Source organism: Gallus gallus, chromosome 2 (genome assembly GCF_016699485.2).
Source record: "Gallus gallus isolate bGalGal1 chromosome 2, bGalGal1.mat.broiler.GRCg7b, whole genome shotgun sequence".
Lineage (NCBI taxonomy): Eukaryota > Metazoa > Chordata > Aves > Galliformes > Phasianidae > Gallus > Gallus gallus.
This window is the reverse complement of record NC_052533.1, coordinates 18,031,228-18,050,989: the sequence shown is the minus strand read 5'-3', so window position 1 is coordinate 18,050,989 and position 19,762 is coordinate 18,031,228. Positions and strand designations below refer to the sequence as shown.

At 39.3% G+C, this 19,762-nt stretch overlaps 1 protein-coding gene across 2 annotated transcripts in view; it reads right to left on the bottom strand.

Annotated features, from left to right (window-relative positions):
- Positions 1–18,000, bottom strand: part of NEBL (nebulette) — a 247,738-nt gene extending 229,738 nt beyond the window's left edge. For both annotated transcript variants that reach the window (XM_040675028.2, NM_204488.3), the window contains exons 1-2: positions 17,741–18,000; positions 16,741–16,835 (exon numbers count right to left, since the gene is read on the bottom strand). In XM_040675028.2, the coding sequence (XP_040530962.1) occupies positions 16,741–16,835; positions 17,741–17,809 (164 nt within the window). In that variant the 5' untranslated portion in view covers positions 17,810–18,000. The remainder of the gene's footprint in view (positions 1–16,740; positions 16,836–17,740) is intronic.
- Between the last annotated feature and the right edge of the window lie 1,762 nt (positions 18,001–19,762).

Genomic DNA, 19,762 nt, shown 5'->3' with positions numbered 1-19,762 from the left:
TATAGTATCATAAATCAACAGATCTGTTTCCGTAACACGTTACTAAGCAACTGTAACCAAGACCTTCTGTAACTGAGATTAAAATTCCAAGGTAACAATAATCACATACAACATCATATTTAATAGTCAAAGAAAGATAAACGTGCAGAAAAATATCTGTTTATGGCTTTTGAACTAGCTTACATATACAGAAAAGGTAAACCTGTGCGTACCATTTGGAGGCACATCCCCCATACAATGAACTGTGCAAAGATCTATCAATCCCAGTATATTTTTGAGAAAAACCCCAAAATTTCTTCAAACAAGTTTCATTATTTGCCATGTCCATTTCATTCTTCTACTTAATGCTATCCAAACTACACAGAAATCTAGACTACTTTCAATATTGTATTATTACTAAAACTTTTAAGAAATTTCACGCTGACATATAAGGTGTGGAAGAAAATAGTAATAAGTTAACTTATTTGCTGCATTTAGAACATGAAAGCATTTTTTCTAGTTACAAACACACTCAAGTAAAAGCATTTTTCTAATAACTGACAGGATTTCGTATGCTGCACATCCCTATCATTCCAACACAGATATTTGCTAGGCAGTATCAGATAATGTAAGGAAACTCTAGTTCAGACAGAATATAATAGAATAACCCCTAAGCAAAAGAAGTTAAAAGCATGCGAAAACTTTCTTCCATTGTCAGTGCTGACTTCCTACAGAGTTTCAGACAAAGTTCATGGTACCTGCCCTCATTCCGAATGTGACTAGGTATTTTAAAAGGCAACCCAAAGTTAATGGAGGAAGACCCATTTCCCAACACACTGTTCTTCACTCAGTGAAAAGTCTCTCTGTTTCAGATGATTTCTATTCTTGTAGAGAACTTTCCTTGAAAAAAATGTGTTCCTTTCTCAGTTCAGTTTCCAGGAACTCAGGGCCACCACTAATCCTTTTTGCAGCAACTGTGCCCAGCGACAGAACAAGGGGCAATGGGCACAAGCTGGAACATAGAAAGTTCCATACAAACATGAAGAAAAATTGCTTTATTTTGAGGGTGACAGAGCAGTGGGGCAGGTTGCCCAGAGAGGTTACGAAACCTCCTTCTCTGGAGATATGCAAAACTCATCTGGACGCTTTCCTGTGTAACCTGCTTTAGGAGAGGATTGGACTAGGTAATCTCCAGAGGTCCCTTCCAACCCCTATGATTATATAATGTACACATCTGACTTCTTTGACAAATTCTTCCTTTACACATACATGCATCTTTGCAAACAATCTTTTTCTTTAAACCTACAAAAAAACCCACATTGCATATACACACCACCTGCTGAGAAGATGAGAGAATATACATGTGACAGACATTAATCATGTCACTTAATGTGCTCCTGGCAGGCTTTCAGCTACCATGGCAAGGCAAATCATTTAACAACCTATGTAGATGGAACAGAAAGGGAAACTTGCCAGCATTAGGTAAAAAAAAGAAACTTAAAATCGGGACTGGATGTTTTAAACATTTAATGAACATATAACACATGCAGAGCCCTTTCTAATCTGAATTCTCATGCAGTAACATCATCATCTGTACTCCAGCCTTCCTGGAATGTCACATTTCTGCCTCTCCTTATTCTAGTCTCAACGAGGGTGTGCTTTAATGTGGTCCTGCTCCGTGCCATTGCTACTGTGTAGTAAGTACTTCTCTCACCAATGCTTTACATTATTTCTTGTCTTTCAGAAATGGCTGCTAGTCTTAATAATTCATACCAGTTAAAATAAAACTACATTATCCACTATCCTAGTGTGTACATATATTTGTAAGGTCAATAAAAGCTTTTCTGCTTACAGTAAGAAAGAAATCAAACCATAACAAGATATTCCGCTGAAAATGTCTTTCCCTCTGAGACAAGGATGCCAAATTGAGCACTCAAAGTACAACAACAGACAGTATTTCTTAACATCTTGCACTGAGAAAGCAGAATGTGAAGTAGAGACCTATTTCAATTACTTTTCGGAGACACTATCACTTACCCGTGATGGGAAATGTTTCAGAGACAAGCAACAGTTCTAATAGCCAACTATCTGAAAAGCACCTTCAACTGTCCTCTTCAAAACACTGTCCAGAAAAACTAGCACCATATCACACAGTCACAAGGTATTTTTCAATATGTAATCCTGCCAACCTTCCCCTAATACTCTACGTTTAGGACAAGGATGTTTCAATCAATTGTCCTCCCCTTCACTGGTCACTCCTTGAAATGGTGCTCTAGAACGTGAAGAATTCCAGTCCTCCACCACAGATATTTATTGTTTTATAACGTTTTTCCCATAAGCTCTATGTAACTAAACCCTCTGAGTAAGAGGGCCCACAAAGACAAGGCATTAACTGAACAAATGAAGTAATTGATGAGTGTGTTCTTCAAGTACTTTACTTTTAAAATGATAGTGCACATGCCTTTCTGACTTTGCTGGACCATTCTCTTCTGTTTTTTTTTTTTTTTTTCATTTTGTTTTGCTTTTACAGGAACAGTAGAAGTATTTTTTTTACTTTTCACCCATCCTTATTGCAAGTTCAAAACAGCTAGGATGAATTCCCATGCATCAACAGAATTGTTTATGAAGGTCTACTTACACGCTTCATAAAGATAGCGGCATATGGAAAATCTTTCCAGCTCAGATGTCTATTTCTAACAGTACCCACTGGTTTCATGTACAGTGCCTTCCACATTCTAAAGGTGTGATTGCGCTGTCCCTGTTCAAAAATAACCCCATCACCTCCTTGAGAAAATTGATGGCTGCCTGACTATTTATAGAAGTCTGAATGCCAATGCTTTCCCAGCTCTTGCCCATCTACTCTTTAATTTACTACAACCAAAACAAATGACTTTTTTTTTTGTACACTTGCTTTATAGAAGATACGGAAATGGTGCCTTGAAATCTTTCTGTGATTCGTATTTCTTTAAAGGTACCAAGTTACTTCTTTTTCTCTTGTTACTTCAGAAAAGTAACAAGAAAATTAATATCAGCTTTCTTACAACTAACAGCGAAACAGAACAAATCTGCAAAAGACTGCAAGGAATGTATGCACTGAAATGGCCTACACAATTCTTTCCAGGATTAACATTTTTCAAATAATAATCTATCTTACAGTTCAGTATACCTTTTCACTATAATAAACAAAGGATGAAAAAACAATACTTTGTTTGTTTAGCACGCAGAGGTTCTTTCAAGTCTAGAATCAAAAAGCGTCTGGTTCAGGTGGAAGTAGGCCTGCATGCAGCTCTGAGAAAAAGTACAGGAATCGTTTTTAGCAACTTTAATTTGCTCACAGTTACGAAGCAAACAGTTCTGTTACGTTGCAACACAAAAACATACAAAACCATAATAGTTCAATTCACTGTGAAAAACAAGAAAGCACCAATGAGACAAATTTTAAATCTCCCAACCTTGCTGTCTTTCTTCTTTATTGTAAACATGAGACAGTTGCTCCTGGCAACATAATACAAATTGACATTACTTTGTATTTCCAGTAAGAAAAGACAGCTATGCAAATAAGAGGGTCCCTTCTCTGAAAGGTTTCCTTCAAATAAGATTTAAGTACAAAAACAGAACCATAATTCACGGGACGTGAAATATGTTTTCTCACAAATTTTTAATTATTTTAAGTTTAAATATACTGATAGTATATTAGTATATTTTAAAGTATATTCATAATATATATTGTATATGTATAAAATAATACATAATATAGTTGTTTATTAATTGTACATAGTTACAGAAGACATCAAGCTTCAAAGGAAGTCCTCTGATTTACAAATCTAAATTTATTTGTGTAACACCAAGACCAAAATCTCCAGCTATCCCTATCCACTGTCAGTCTTAGACCTTGAACCAAAACCTTTTGAAATGATCCTACAGTAAGCAAAACCCAGAGAAGGTAAGGAATCCAATTCAAAATAAATTAATTCTATATGTTTGGAAGAAGATAAATTTGAATACACTGAGATACTGCCCGCGTGAACATTTTAACAGCCTTGGGATTGTTTGGAGTCAACTATGTTCTAGCTTATGACTTTGCTTCCAAGGGTGATATTCAACATACTTCTAGGTTCTCCTTCCAACATGTTACTTGATGTATTTAAGTAATGGGGAGCTGACCAGAAATTTTTATTGAAATGTGTATAAAAAAAGAAACAACACAATTATTAATAAGGCCCCAATAAAACAAAAAAAGTATGCCTAATAAGAAAAGAAGTTAAAATTGGAGACACACACACATCTACAAAGCCTGCATCAAAGTGCTCCACAAGGACAATAGGACCACAGACTTCCTCCTATGCCTTCAGAGACAGCGGAGTTTCTCATGCTCATGGGCCTTTTCTTTGAAAAACACTCATCAAAATGGTTACAATTCAGATGCAGAATTCAGATTACAGAATTCCAGCTATATTAGGACTGCATAGTCCTTACTCTGAGCATATTTTATAATAGAGCATATTTTGCCTGCTTCCACATTTATAGACTGTTGAACCTATAGTGACAGGACAAGGAACAACAGTTTTAAACTGAAAATTTAAATTGGATATAAGGAAGAAATTTTTCGTGACAAGGGTGGTGAGACAATGGAAGAGGTTGCCCAGAGAAGGTGCAGATGCCTTGTCACTAGAAATGTTGAAAAACAAGTTGGATGAGTCTTTGAACAACCTAGTCTAGCAAAATATGTCACTGCCCATATCAGGGGGTGTGGACTAGCTGATCTTTAAGGTTCTTTCCAACTCAAACCATTCTATGTCTCTATGGTTTGTAAACTGTCATCATAACACTAAATGTAATGTACAACTATAACAAAATTAACATAAATAATATTTTAATGTTTTAATTTAAAAAAATGGTAAAATCTATCTAAGCAAAATAAGTCCAACTGGCAAAGCTAAATACTTTGACCTTGTAATCAAGTGTTCTACCACTACTGTAAAACCAGGAGAGTTTAATACAGCATGAGATGTTAGCTACTATTAGCTGCATCTGTTAATATCACTTATGCCAGCTGTGAAATAGTGCCTTATTGTAACAAATATTTTGAAAACACACATCAAAAGACCAAGACATTTACAGTTGAGATCCAGGATGTATACAAACAATGCAGATGGAAAGTACGCGGGAGACATCTGTCTCACATCATGGGCAGTGGCCATGGCACATCACACATTGAATTAGTCACACTTGAAGTATGCAACAGAGAAGAGAAACGCATCAGAGTGAGAACCTGAACAACCAGGTGACTCTGAAAACATACAATGAAAAATGGCAGACAGAGGCTGATCTGCTAACCTAAAAAAGAGTCTGTGACTACAGCACAACAGAAAGGATAGGATGGAGCATGCCATGAAAAAGAAGGAGCTGCCATTCCCCTCAGGGTGGAATAAGTAACTAGAAAAAAACAATAATTTTTACCCTACTTCCTTCAACTTTTAAAAACATGTTATAGTCCTTTGCGTTTGTACTGAGCTTGACAAGCTTAAATTTTCCTTTGTTAATATACCCCATGTACAGTGTTATTCTGCATAGGAGACATATAATCTGTCATTGCCTTTTGGGCAGTAAGAGATTCCTGCTGCTGACTCAAATGAGGCTTGAAACAGCAGTAGCTTGATCATGAAAGTTAAGTGTTTAATCAGTGCAAGGAATGTGTTACTCCTTTGAGCTCCTCTTTCACAAAGGCAAAAGTCACCCTGAAAGGAGATCTTCAGCACAAGATCTACTACACATAAAACTTGACCAGCTGCTTCTGTTCAGACTTCAGGATCTCCTTCCAAACTTCCTCAAGCAACAAGCACAGAAATCCCTAAATATAAATAATTCCTAAGTTTTCTGAGAACATTCATTGGTACTGGAGAAGCATAGGAGTCAATAAAACCAGATATGCTACATTTAAATATATACTTCAAAATCATTACGTAGCTATGCTGAGCTGTATGATTGATAAATGCAAAATCAAAGTTATTACTACACAGAAGAATATCCATCTTTATCTCACGGGGAAAAAAAAAAAAGATTTCCTGTACATTCCTGCCAGTATTAAACTTTCAGAAAACCTGACCACAGATGATATGAATCATTTTCACAATTCTCACCACATTTCTTAGCTTCTCCTCAAGCCTTTCATCTTCATCGCAACGTTCTTTAGCAGCCTAATATTTCAGTGTTCAGAAACACTTTTCAGTGGGCACCAAATTTTACCCAATTGTCACAACTTTTCTTTTGAATTTCTAACTTCATAACACTTTAAAAACATCTTAAGACCCTCAAAGCAGGACTAAATCTTCAGTATCTGCAGTGCCAATAAACTAAATCATATTTCATGTAATAATGGCATCTCATGTTCTATTCTGAATATCAATTTCCTATTGTTAAGCTAATTCCATAATTAACAGAACTCAGACTGCAGATGAATATCCTGCATCACTCTGCAAGAACTGAAACCTGGCTGCATGGAGAAGTATGAGGTGCTACAGACTGGCCATTAACTCAAGCCAGATCTAAGCTACTTTCTCTTCCTTCTTCTCCCATATCCTTTCATCCTTGCTAATCTGTATTTTCACCATTCCTAACACAACAAGAATATAAGCCATATGGTAGTTCAAATAGTGAGTTATCCAAGAATGGCTGTTTCATCTCCCTGGGTTAGCTGGGGTTCTTCAGGTCAAAATAAACCCAAAGTTCACATCATGTTCCAAATGGCTATCTATGCAGCAGTGAGTGTACCCCACTCCTCATCAGAGTGGAAAATGTGACCATTTCAGAGATTGAGTTTGCTATTGCTAAACTGAAAAGCTCAAACATTTTTAATAAATTAATTCTCTTCTTCATCTCTGTATTGTTGATGTCCTTGCATGCACACACACTCTTTTCTTTCTGTATTAGTAGACACATCATCACTGTTAAGTTTCCTTTAATATTTTCAGTCTTGTTCACTAGGTCTGTCAAACCCTTTCAGATATTTCAGGGAATTATTTTATTCTAAAAATATCTTAGGATACTTTTCCTCCAGTCTGATTTACCCTTTCCCCATTACTCCTGACAATTTTGTGATAATGTCACAAAGTTATCAGCATAACTGTTTTAACAAACTACATCTGCTTTCTGGTAGCCTGACAAAAATCACATCAACTATAGCAAAATAAAATTTGCAAACCTTTTTTTAATGTTATAGCAAAACTTACATCAAATACACCAACACAATAGGCCATTCAGCAGCAGATTTTGCACAAAGCTTCTTCCAATGGGCATTCCTTCCGTTTTCCCCCTCACATCAGTATCGCTTCTACACTGCTCTTCAAATACTAATATCAACAGTAGCACTAGCACCGTTGCATCAAACACATGACTGGGAGAGTCCTTTAAGGCAGGTTCTTTAACACACAGACTGCAGCCAAGCCCACATCTACATGGAAAGCACAATGCTATTGTAATGGCCTCCCAGCCAGCCGCTGGTTAAGCACCTTTGCTGTTGAAAAGTCACTTGCTGATCCCTTTTCTTTTTCTATGCCCTGACAAATCCACTCTTGCATTCACACATGCACATAAACATTGTCATATAGCACATGAACACCCTATTTATGGTGTTGAACACACAGCCCTTGACACTGTTCTGCAGGAATGGTTCACATATTTCATTTAAATAAAGCAACATCAGTGCTGTTTGTTGTGTGTTCAGCTTTTTCTTTTTTTTTTTTTTTTAGCTGAGGCAGATTATCTCATTTTAACACTTTTCCCCTCTGCGAAGCACAGTTATTTCATTTTAATTAATCTAAAAGCAGTATCTTATTGTTTTAATCTTTCCCAAAATATTTCTATTCATAGTATTCTCATAGTGGAAGGAACTGTATTATGAGTATTGAATTCTTCCAGAGTAAAACTGGAACAAAACAAGATGAAAACAGCTATTATCATTTAGTTTGCATAGTTCAAAAAAAAAATATCTGAGGTATAATATAACTCAATTAAAATGCAGTACAGATTTATTTTTAAATATGCAGTATTGGCATTACATCAATACACCTGCGTGAAACACACTGCCACTTCAAGAGGCAGAACATGATGGACTACCTCCAAACATTTGTGCTCCTAAGGAAAAAGAATCCCACATGAATCTTTGGAAACTGTGAGGCAAGATCTTAAAAGAAGGACATTCACACAGCTTCTACATAGCGTTACATTTTATAATACCCTTTGGAAGGTGCCTCTGCATCTCCCAGAAAAGCTTTCGTAATATATGCTTTAGCAGTTACTGGCCAAATTACGATTACTTTTTCATCTCTAAAAATAAGCTGCTCTAGTTCTCTCCCAACTGTGACATTGATGGCATATTTTTATGTCCTCCTCCCTTAAGATATTACGGGATCAACTACAGTCATACAATTCTACTGCAACTGGGAACAAAAGGATTTGGGGGAGTGGAGGCGGAAGAGACAGGTGGAGGAGGAAATACAGGAGATGAAACATTCTGCGCTGCTCATCATTCAGACCCTACCTCCTGGTAAAAACAAAAGTTACAAAGGTTACAACGCCATTCTCTTCAGCCTCCACAACAAGAAAGCAAAAGAAAACAGCATGGGCAATTCTGATACACTATTAACTCTTAACATCAAGAGAGGAGAAATGATCTAATTCGTGAATGGAGAATTACCTGTGTTTTCCTGGCTTTTCAATAAGTTGTTTTGAGAGATCATACGGTTATGTGCAGAATGAGCCAGCTGATTTCATTTCTATGCGGACAGACCAGTTATTCAACAAGTTCTTCAGTCACCTCTCCTCATTTTTAAGGAACCTAAACATGACAACTCAACTCTGTGCTACTTCCACAATATCTAAATTTGGCAAAACTTCTATAAGCACTCCACAACATTTAAATTATACAAGTAACATGAACTGACCCTCAGTGATGACTCTAAGTTATCTGGATAATTATGACAAGACTCCCATGATACTGTATGTAAACAGCAAAACCTGTCTATTGACACTGAGCTGGCCGGCACAATGTTGTCATTCTGTATTGACATCACCTACTCTGAAAATTCAACATGACATGAGAGGTTGGAACATACACATTTTTCTTCAAGCTTTACAAAGGAAATAGTCTGTCATGGCAGCGTCTTTACTTATGACTATCAGCAATATTAACAGAGTAACACAGAATTTCAAATTCAGGAAAAAAATAATAAATTTAAGTTCCTTAGCAAATACAACAGGAAATTATATGGCTAAGAGAGTTTAAGATCTCCAAACAGTTACATCACAAAACTGTTAACAAAATATACCATGAAGATTTCACAGGCTTGCTATAACCAGTTATTACCCCTTTCAAAGCTCAAGCAGTGCAATGCAAATAAATGAACTATTTGGAATCACAAAATTTCATCTATTGCCCTTGTCATGTTGCCTAAATATTTTACTAAATACAACTGAAATAGACTTCACTGATCTTTAGATAGGTATCACAAGAAGTTATACCTATTTTTAAAAATTATGTTGAAAATGAAGAGTAGTTAAAATACCAACAAGTGAAGACAAACACAATTAATGGAATTGTCTAGCTACAGCATCCCAAGAATACTCATTCTTTATCCTGTGACTGTTGGTACTGAAGAGATGCCTATACTCCCGCTAGGAAAAATTACCTGCAGCCTGTGGTGACCAATGACCATGTAAATTAAAATCATGTATTTACATGAGCCAAGACGTAGACTGGCAATAGATCAGGATTTCACAGAGCAAGGATTTCTACAAGCATGTCATACAAATATCTTTGAATATCATGTTTATTGTAGTCTTACACAAAAAAATAAATTGTATAATATTCACTTGCATATTTTCTATTTATTTGCCCTAGCCATGTCCTAAGTAACACTGAATTGTAACCATCTCTTTGAAGCAATTACACCAACTGGCAGAATTCCGAACACAGGCCCTACGCTCACATAAGGTACTAGACACTACAGTTGCAGTCTATGAATTCACCCACTCTAACAGAAAAAACATAGCTCATCTCCCTCCGGGCAGTTTTTCTACTCCATTTGCACCAGCAGGGAAGCAGTCTGGTTGCAGCTAAGCTGTAGCACTCTACTATGCTTTTCAAAGCCTGCAACAATCTGAACCAAGGGAGCACACAGAGCTCCCTCTCTACCCAACCACCAGCATCTGCACATGAGGTGTTGCATGCAGGTCTTGTTCAAACACACAGCCAGGAAACAGCCAGCTGAACGTGTTGAAATGGAACTTGCAAAATTAGTTGCATCCCATTACTGAGATACAGTCACAGGGATCAAAACATTGCCCAACTCTTCCAATACCTGAGTGTCCATGGTGATTATGCTTTAGTGAGTCCTTTGCAAGTAACCATCAGTCTCATGCACAGCATTCAACAACTCACCAACTGTTCTTGTTTACCCTGTCTGAACAAGGCACACACAAACATCAAACACCTTTCTGAAACTCAAATAAATTTTGCCTAAGAAGCTCCTTCAGCTCTCCTAGCAAGATGACTTGGCTTCTTGTCCTGTCTTCCTTTCCATTACTCAATACCATCAAGTACTAATTTGGACTTAGTGCTCAGTTAGCCAAGTCAGATGCCACAGAAGCAGAAGCCTATGTTTGCTCCACAGGAGTGCCTGTAGCTGTTCCTCATATTTAAGTGGTATTTGCATAAATATTAGCAATTACTACATTTGCTCAGTTTATTTACTTTCTTTCTATGCAGAATTCAACACGTGATCTAGCACATCATGAATAGGCAGAGAAGATAAACTACTTAATTCACTCACTGATGCTAACTGTCAGAAAGGACGGCTGCACAGAGGTGCACACTAGGCCCAATGCTATTCTATGCTTTCAGCTGGTGATGTGAAAATGAAGACTGCACTTATTAAGTTTGCAATATGCTTTCAGGCTCTCCAGTGGGAAGGTTGATAGGTAGGTATGATGGGACTGTAAGCACATTAGAGAACAGAATTAGAATATAAAATGAATTTAACAAATTGGGGAAACAGCCTAGGGGAAAAAAAAAAAATGAAGATTTAGTTGAATCAGAACCAAGTAGAAGATCCCATGCTTAACCAAGAATAATTAACTGCTCAGATAATGGATAACAAGCGTTGAGGCAGCAGTTCTGCATAGGAAGATAAAAACCTAGCCCACAACAATCTATGACTTAACAAAAAATAATAAGAAGAAAGTGGTGAACACTCTACTGGCTACTGGGTCTTAAGAGAAAACATACACAAGAACTGAATGGGCACACTTTTCTACCAGTTGTGGTAATGCTCCACTGGGTGCTACAATTCAAAACAGATACATGGAAATTTCAGAGATAACTAAAGGTAGACAAACAAGAATGAACAGAAAATACAATCTGTGAGGAATGAGTTAGAGCTGTTTAAAGACAATGTGACTGACAGGAGACATGATAGATGTTTCCAAATACAGGAGTTTGTACTTCACAGGATGCTGAACCAGAAATAACAGACTTAAACTATACCTTTGGCTCTGACATCAGTTGCCTTTCTAATAGTTCTGTTATTTGTCCATTTTATACTGCAACCTAAGACAAAAACCTTCAATACACAAAATTAATAAAGCGATAAAGTGCAAATCTTTGCCTCCTAAGAAGGTTTAAATGGGAATTTTCGAGTTCTTTCCTTTCATAAGAATGACCTTTTGGGGTTGATCCATATAATAGCTTGGTTTTTTGTTGTTGTTTTTTCTTTTAACAAACTAATGATCTAAAACAGCTGAAAAGCTCAAAAAGAATTTGCACTCTTTCCTGTAAATCTTAGAAGTGACATCAACATACTTCATGAGGGTGATTCTTGCTACTTCCTACCCAACTTTTTTCTTCCTGTCGCATTTAAATTGAGAAATAATCATCCACTTAAATCAATGCTGAAAAATAAGATAATGCTAACTAATTTCACCATGAATCATATCATCACATACCTGTTCACCTTTTAAAAGCTTCCTGACTAGTAGAAGGAAAACTCTTGCATGTTTCACAGCTAAAATCAAACCCCGCTTCTGGAGTTCCATGGATTCCATCTAATTGCCAGCAACTGCATCCACTTCCAACCTATCCGACTGCCCAAAAGGTTGTACCATGTTTTTATCATTTCCAAGCTGCTACAGAAGAACCGACATTTCTCAGCTCCTCCCTATCATACTTTAAACCGTGAAGTTTGACTGCATTTGTAAATTTAACCTGTAGTACAATTCTTCTAACATCACAGTATTTTGAATATATTTGCATATCTATTTCCTACTGGCATGAGTTCGAAAAAAAATTAAACCTGGAAAAACAAAGTGATGATGAGTTTTTCTTCATGTCAATAACCTATGCTAAGACTGATGGTAGTAGATTTAAATTTCAAAGTTATGTAATCATTCCATATGGTAACTGTCATAAATAAAAACTTGAATGAAGCTACCCCATGTGTGGGTGATTAGCAAAATTTTAGATACCAACCATTTTAGAAGGATTTATTCCAATAGTTAGGCTGTTTGCCTTTGGCAAGTGAGTATATCAGGTCTGCAGAAATTAAAAATTACATCTCTGTTGGATGTGTTCAGACATGCAGGGAGTCTGTTTCCATCAGCAGGTAAAGATAACGTGGAGAGCACGTTCCAAAAATATCCATTTCAGCTTCTACATTTCACATAAAGAAACAGACTTGTGTTTTGGTCTACTGAATCTGTCAAAAAACAAAGTATTGATATGAATATTTGTAAGAATGAGTTACCATGTAACCATCCTACATGATTCAATCACTTAACAAGCTTGAGAACTAGTACACAGTTAGTTGCCAAAATGCCTTTCATTTCCTAACATCAGTTTGGTTACTTGCAGTTGAAAAGAATCAGCTCTGAGTTGACAAGAAGAAAAATTATTATTATTATTGATATTTCCATATATATTAAAGTATTTAATATGCTCTATCTGCAGGTGTTGAAGCATAATAGGTGTTCTCATTTGCATTAAAGATGTGTTGCCTTACCAAGACTTTGCATGACCCAAAAGCAACTTTAATTGTCTTAAACCTTCTTTTACTACTTGTGTAAATATTCAGAGACACAAAGCGTGGCTAATTCACCTACTTCAAGAAATGCACAGCACCAGGCTGAACTGCAAAACTGGACTATAGGTCTACGCCCTTAGTCTCATTAATATTATTGCTCTAATAAGGCAGCTCTCTGGCAAAGCAACGTGTATGAAGTCAGATAACAAACGGAAAGCAAGACTGAAGTTACAAGCTGAACCTGGAAGTGCCCAAACGCTAAGCAGCTACAAACATTCAAAATTTTTGTCTGAGGCCTTTCAAGTGAAATGAGAATGAAAGTAAACAGAGGAACATAATATCACAATCATGAGAATACAGTAACGCTTGGAGGTCCCAGCTGAGATCAAAGCCCCAGCATTCAAGGCACTACGCAAACAAGTAGAAACTATTCTGACTTAAACAGCTTACAAGTTATGTAAATAATAGAAAAGATAGTGAGAAGAAAAATGTGTAAGCTTTTAGATAAGAGAACCGGAAGGTCTCATGGAGACATTAAAAGAATGATCTTTCTGTTATGGAGTTCCATGAAGTTCACCAAAGCCATATTAGATGCAAGTACACTTAAAGTTTTACCTCTTAACTTAGTTACAAGATCTTTTATAAATCTATAATTTCAGAAAAGTAACAATCAGAACTGCAATGCTAGGAAACCCAGCCTCTTCATCTGTATTATTTCTGCTACCCAGTAGCTACTTCTGCTGTCAGTGTATCCGTAACACAAGCAATGCATATAGCCAACAGCTGGAAATGTTTGTTCTTTTTTGTTAGTCACTTGTTGTTAGAAAAGCAGAGTTTTAACCAGTCTTTCATTTCCTTTCTACTGAATGCTGAAACTGAAGTATACCATAATATGTTTCTTCTTGGCTCACTAGTCCTCATTAATCCATTAATTTCTAGCCCTTGTCCTCGTGCACCAAAAGTATAAATTGAAGTGAAACATCCATATATCAAGTATACTTTTCTTGTATTAATGGAAAAACAATTATGTTTTACAGTCAAATTAACTTCTGCTTTTTACTAATACACAAAAAATATTAATTGTAGCACCTGGGAAGAAAAAAATGGGATACTTCCAGTTCACAGGTCAAAATACATTCAATATATTACCTAACTCTTGGACTAACAAATAGATACAGGAATGCAGATACATGCTTTCCAACTGGTCCTTATAAAAAGCTAACCACAGCTTCCAAACACATTAAATAATTTAGTGGTAATGCTCTCCTATTCAAATTAGTGCATACTTTTTCACTTTCATCTACAAATTACATTCTTATTGACGGATGGCCTCAATAAACAGTCTCAGAGTAATTGTTCTTTGTCAAATGCTTGTAGGTGTTTGTGTGAGTAAATTTGCATTCTTTTCTTCACTGATTTTCTGATCAAGCAGTATTTAACATAAAAATGGATTTGCCTCATACTAATGAACCCTGGATAAGACACATCATAATTGAAATAACTCTAATGGCATCTGCTTTGCAAATAAGGAAGTTTTGAGATGCAAGAGTACTGTGTCAAAATATTGTAATTTAAATAAATTGTGTATTCAAAACACAGCTTTGCATAGACAATATATTCCTACTTCGAAGGATATTAGATTTCACTGAAAACGTGAAATGCACATTGGTCTTCCATATGTTGTTCCATAGGACTCTTATAATTATTTAAATTATTTGTTTAAAGTATCTAAAAAAAAAAACACCCTTATATTCACAAAGTATACATTGTTTATATATATGTAAAAATACATTTTTTTCTCTTATTTAATAAACCTTTTTGTGTGTGTGTGTGTGTGTGTGTGTGTGTGTGTGGTTTTATGTTGTTTCTTCCTGTTTCATACAACATGTTTAAGGGACATTGCAAACGTAGGGATTTGTAGTACAAAACTTATTAAAGGAACTAATAGGAAGAACAGCAGTTGAACAGTATGCAACAGATCTATCATCCTTACTCCCCCTCATTTATGAATAGAAAGAGATACCGTGCAACATAACTACATAAATGAAAAACTCTCCTGCAACAGAAATGAAATAAACACAGCATGGAAACCCCAACCCACAGCATGAAGTGAACTTTGTAAAAACTGTTATCAAGCATAAAAGAAGGAAAGATCAAGCAGTCAAAGCATCACCACTAAGATTTAACTCCAAGAAGTTAGGTAAAAGGCACCAAAGTGTCATCACAGCTTTAACCACTGTAAATTATATAAGCCTGTACAGAAACCTCAACTCACATGCTACCAAAAGCAGACCCCATCTAGGGTCAGTAGGCTTTAGGTCAGGCTCATCTTCTAGCATGCCACTTGTTGAAGCACAAGTCTTTCTTCTTAGAAACCCTCCCTACAGCATGTTAGACAGCCAACTGGCCACACAGGATTACGAGAGGCCTGATGTCACTCCCCTACACTGCAGAGCACTTCAAGGAAAGCTAGAATGTGTGCAACTGCACATGCTCCTAAAGCAACTGAAGTACAACTATGCACACTGAAACAGGTGTTTTAAGTTCCGGCAGCACAGCATTTTTTGTTTTTACAACAAAACTCACATTTCAGACAAATAGGCATTGCCTGGCTTCAAGTTTAGCCTGGAAGAAGTGAGTATATACTGTTGAACTATCCCGCAAAGGCCAGCCACGGTCTGTCTACTTCAACATGAAACAAACATTTTAAGAGGACTGTAAGAAAATATTTCTTTAAAAAAAAATTACAATGTGCCTATAGTTTACACTTCCTTTTTCTTAATATATATATGCATATTTTAGCAGGTAAAGATAAAAACAATGGCAATATACAGATACCATTTGAAATAATACTACAATCAAATCTGGTTCAAAATTCTTTAGAAATACCCTTTTAACAAAATACATTATAAGTGTTTCTGAAGATGAAAGCACACTGAAATGTATGTAACAAATCTTAGGAGCATGGTACAAAGAGCAATAAGCGCCTTTGATATGTGTGTATGTGTAGTCAAAAGTCTCTTCTGTAGTACCTGCAAGCCAAGCATCAAAGCAATCTTCAAAACCCAAATAACAACATCTTGGAATGGAATACCACATGATTATACTCTCCAGCTGAAATTAATCCATTTTCTTTATCAAAATCTGAGAGAAAAGCAAAATACAAAATAGCACAAAGCACCAGAAGCAGGGATTTTGTGAATATCTACCTTAGTAATCTGAGATACGTGAACAACATAACAGTTTTAAAAATAGGTTGCCACGATCTGCCACAGGATATTGCCTCTGGTAAACTACACAACAGAGAAGGACTTTGTTTTCTTATTACAAAATGCTGATCAGGTCCATAACCCTTAACAGAGAGCTGCATAATGGATAACTGTAACCTAGCAAGTCAATAATGAATGTAATAGGAGTCAGCAACAGATCCAGCACTTTCTGGGAGGAAAGGACCTGTATCTTGAGATCTGATATTAAAACATTGCCCAAACACATCATAATCAAACATCTTCATCTTCTGCCACCTGAATGCAAGAATGCTCCATCTGAAAAGATGCAAACTGCTCTGGACTGCACTGCTCCATCCTAGATTAAGTTTTTACAGCACTCTATACCTATTTGACAACATCCATAGCCAGGTTTTCCTTTCATGTGCATTTCTGCAAGACTTGACATTTACAATACTTACGCATTGCAATAAGGTTTCTTTTCATATCCTTTGTAGTTATTCATGTTCAGAGCCATTTTGCAAACTTCACAGTGGAAACATCCTTTATGCCAATACTGTAAAGAAATGTAAAGTAGCATTACTTACAATACTGATGTTTTGAAAGCTATTTTAGGGTACAGGACATGTAAAAACACAGTTATATGTCAATATTTTTGGCCACGCGTCATAGATTTCTGTAAACTACATCAAAGGAATCACTTTCATGCAAAATTGAAGGAGCATCTGAAACACTCTCAGAAATGCAAATCCTCTGCTGAAGTGAATACTGAGACCTCAGCACGGTGACCTCACCAGAATTGTTTCAAAGATAACCAAAGCAGGAGTTGGACATTTTGGTCTGGTTAAAAGGAGAAAAAACCCGGGACGCGATGTGTGGCTCTTCGGTACCCACAACAGAAACTACATTTAGTGCATGAGACGGTGTTTCCCTCCAGTAGCTCCCATCGCCATCCCTTCCCGGGGACGGTGCCTGGGCGTAGTGCCACAGCACGGAGCGCTATCTATCTGCGAAGCGGACACGGCAGGGCCGGGGGTCGGGACGCTGCTGCCGCACCCCGGTGCGCTGCCCTCGGCACCGCCGAGGCACCGTTGCGTAAGCGGCTGCCAAAGCCTGCACTCGGGGAAGGCACCGCCAGCCCAGAGAACGGGCTGCGCAGTCAACTTCTGCCCTCGGGAAGCGTCCCGGGCGGCCGCTGCTGACGGCTCTCCCCCCCTCCCCGAGCCCCGTTCCCCCGCCGGGTGACCACTGCGGCCGCGGCGCAGCTCGGGGCGAGCCCTGCGTCAGCACGGTGACACGGCGACCGCCGCCCGCCCTGCGCTGATGAGCGGCGGCGGGGCCGAAGAGCGGCAGTCCCCGGTGTGGTGCGGGCCACCTGCCGCCAACCTCCCCGCCGCTTCGCCCCCGGCCGGCCCGCCCGCCCTCCCCTTCTCTCCCCTCCGCTCCCCTCCGCAGCAGCACCTTGTCCAGGCAGTTGACTTTCTCGGTGGGATAGACCACTTTCCCACAGCGGGCGCACTGGGGGTTCATGGTGCGGCTCCTCCCGGGCTGCGGCTCCCTGCGGCCGAGGCTGCTGCGCGGCGGGCAGGCTGCACGGGGCTGCGGGCGGCCGATGGAGCATCCCCTGCCCGCGTGGGGACGCCGGGGCTCCTCAGCGGCTGCCGGCGGGCGAAGAGGTCATCGGCGGCGGCTGGGGAGGAAGCGGCGCTCCAGCTGACTGCGGCTCGGCAGCATGTGTGAGTGGGCGGGCGGGGAGCCGCTGCCAGTCGCCCCCGCCCGCTCGCCGCCCCGCATCCACCCGCCCCCACCGCCTCCGTGTGCCTGCGCGCTCGGCTCCCCGCGCCGCTGGCGGAGTGACTCACGCCGAGCCCCGCGCGGGCAGCGGCCGCAAGCCAAGCCCACGGGCGCGCCGAGACGCGGCCCGCAGAGAGAGGAAGGAGGGAGGGAGAAAAGGAGGACGAGCCTCGTGCCGCAGACCAGCTCGGGGGAGGGGAGGGTGAGATGGAGGGTTCCTGCGGCGGGGGGGCGGCCGCACCTGTCCTGGGCCCGACGGGCGAAACGCTGAGGAGATAGCAGCCCCCAGTCCCCGTGGAAGGAAGGAGGACGAGGGCATCATTCTGGAGCTCGGGTGCTCCCAGAAGTTAGGCCCAAGGCCTGGGGATAGAGCTCGGCATGATGTAGGGTGGAAAAGTGATTTCAGGAGGAAGGGAAGAGGTGTTTAATTCCCTAAAAGGCAAAATGACAGTGAACGCATTGAAACTTCAAAGGGAAAGCAGGGGGCTATCCTCACTCAGGTCTCAGTGATACCGTTCCAGCAAAACATCTTCACCTGGGAGCTGTGGGAGCCCCACCTGGAGGGCCTTGAGATAGGAATACCACAACCTAAATAAGGTTTTCACTTGCAGACCTATTGCTCCCATCAGTGTGCTGAGGAACACGTGTGCATTCTCTCCTGTTTGTGTCCCGATGACTTTAAGGGCTCAGCTCTGCTGCTGAGCTGTGGCTGTGTCACCAGACACACCAGTCCCATGAGAGGCTCCAATGTGCATCTCCAAACCTCTGCAGGAGAGGTAAATTCAGCTCCTCAGAGTAGGCTTTTTGCCATTCGTTTTTGATTGGCTCATTAGTGCTGTGGGTACAGCAAGAAGCTGTGCCTTTTTCCTTAACTATGGACCCCTTTAACTATCTGGAACACAAACCATGCTGTAAGTCAATACAGTGGAACCTTTTCTGAGGCAAGGGAAGTTTTTTCATTTCAGTAGTGCAGAGCTTTGTGTGCCTAACAGCAAGGACAAATTCTGCACATAGTTGAACGTTATTAAGTAATCAGAATGCAGTCAGCTCAACTGGAATATTTGGCAATCATTCTTCCTTGGCAACCCAACTTCTATGCACTGACTGGTTGAAGGCGTGGGGAGACTGATTTAATTGAAATTAATAATATATGTGATTAAATGAGAAATACCTAATCAGGCTTTAAATATTAGATGACTGAAGTTATAATGCTGCTTCTGCCTCATCGAGACACAAACACCTGGCACCCAATGAAACTCATAACACTGAGATGCTAGCTGTGACGGAAGCAACAGGAAAGCAGATTTGCAGGCAGTCCAGTAAATGTTTATTGTCTGATCTGGCTCTCAGTGCAATAGAAAACAGAGAAACTGCTGACCAGCCAGGTTTCCCTTCCTACAGTCTGCAGTCTGGTCCATTTCAGAGCCATTGCTACAATTTGCAGATTTCAGAAGTCATTAATCAGATTTGTTGATGTTTTGATTCCAGATTTTTGATCTGGAATGTAAGATTTGTCTTCTCAGATGATAGCTTGATAATTTACCATAAACACTTGGAGACCGATTTGGCCTCAGCTTATTAGTACGTGGAATTTACTTGATAGAAATAGGAACATATGTACCCTGTAGTGCAGAGGCAGCAAGTCCCCTCCTCTGCTGCCTCTGTGCTGTGCAGATTGCCTTGCTCTTT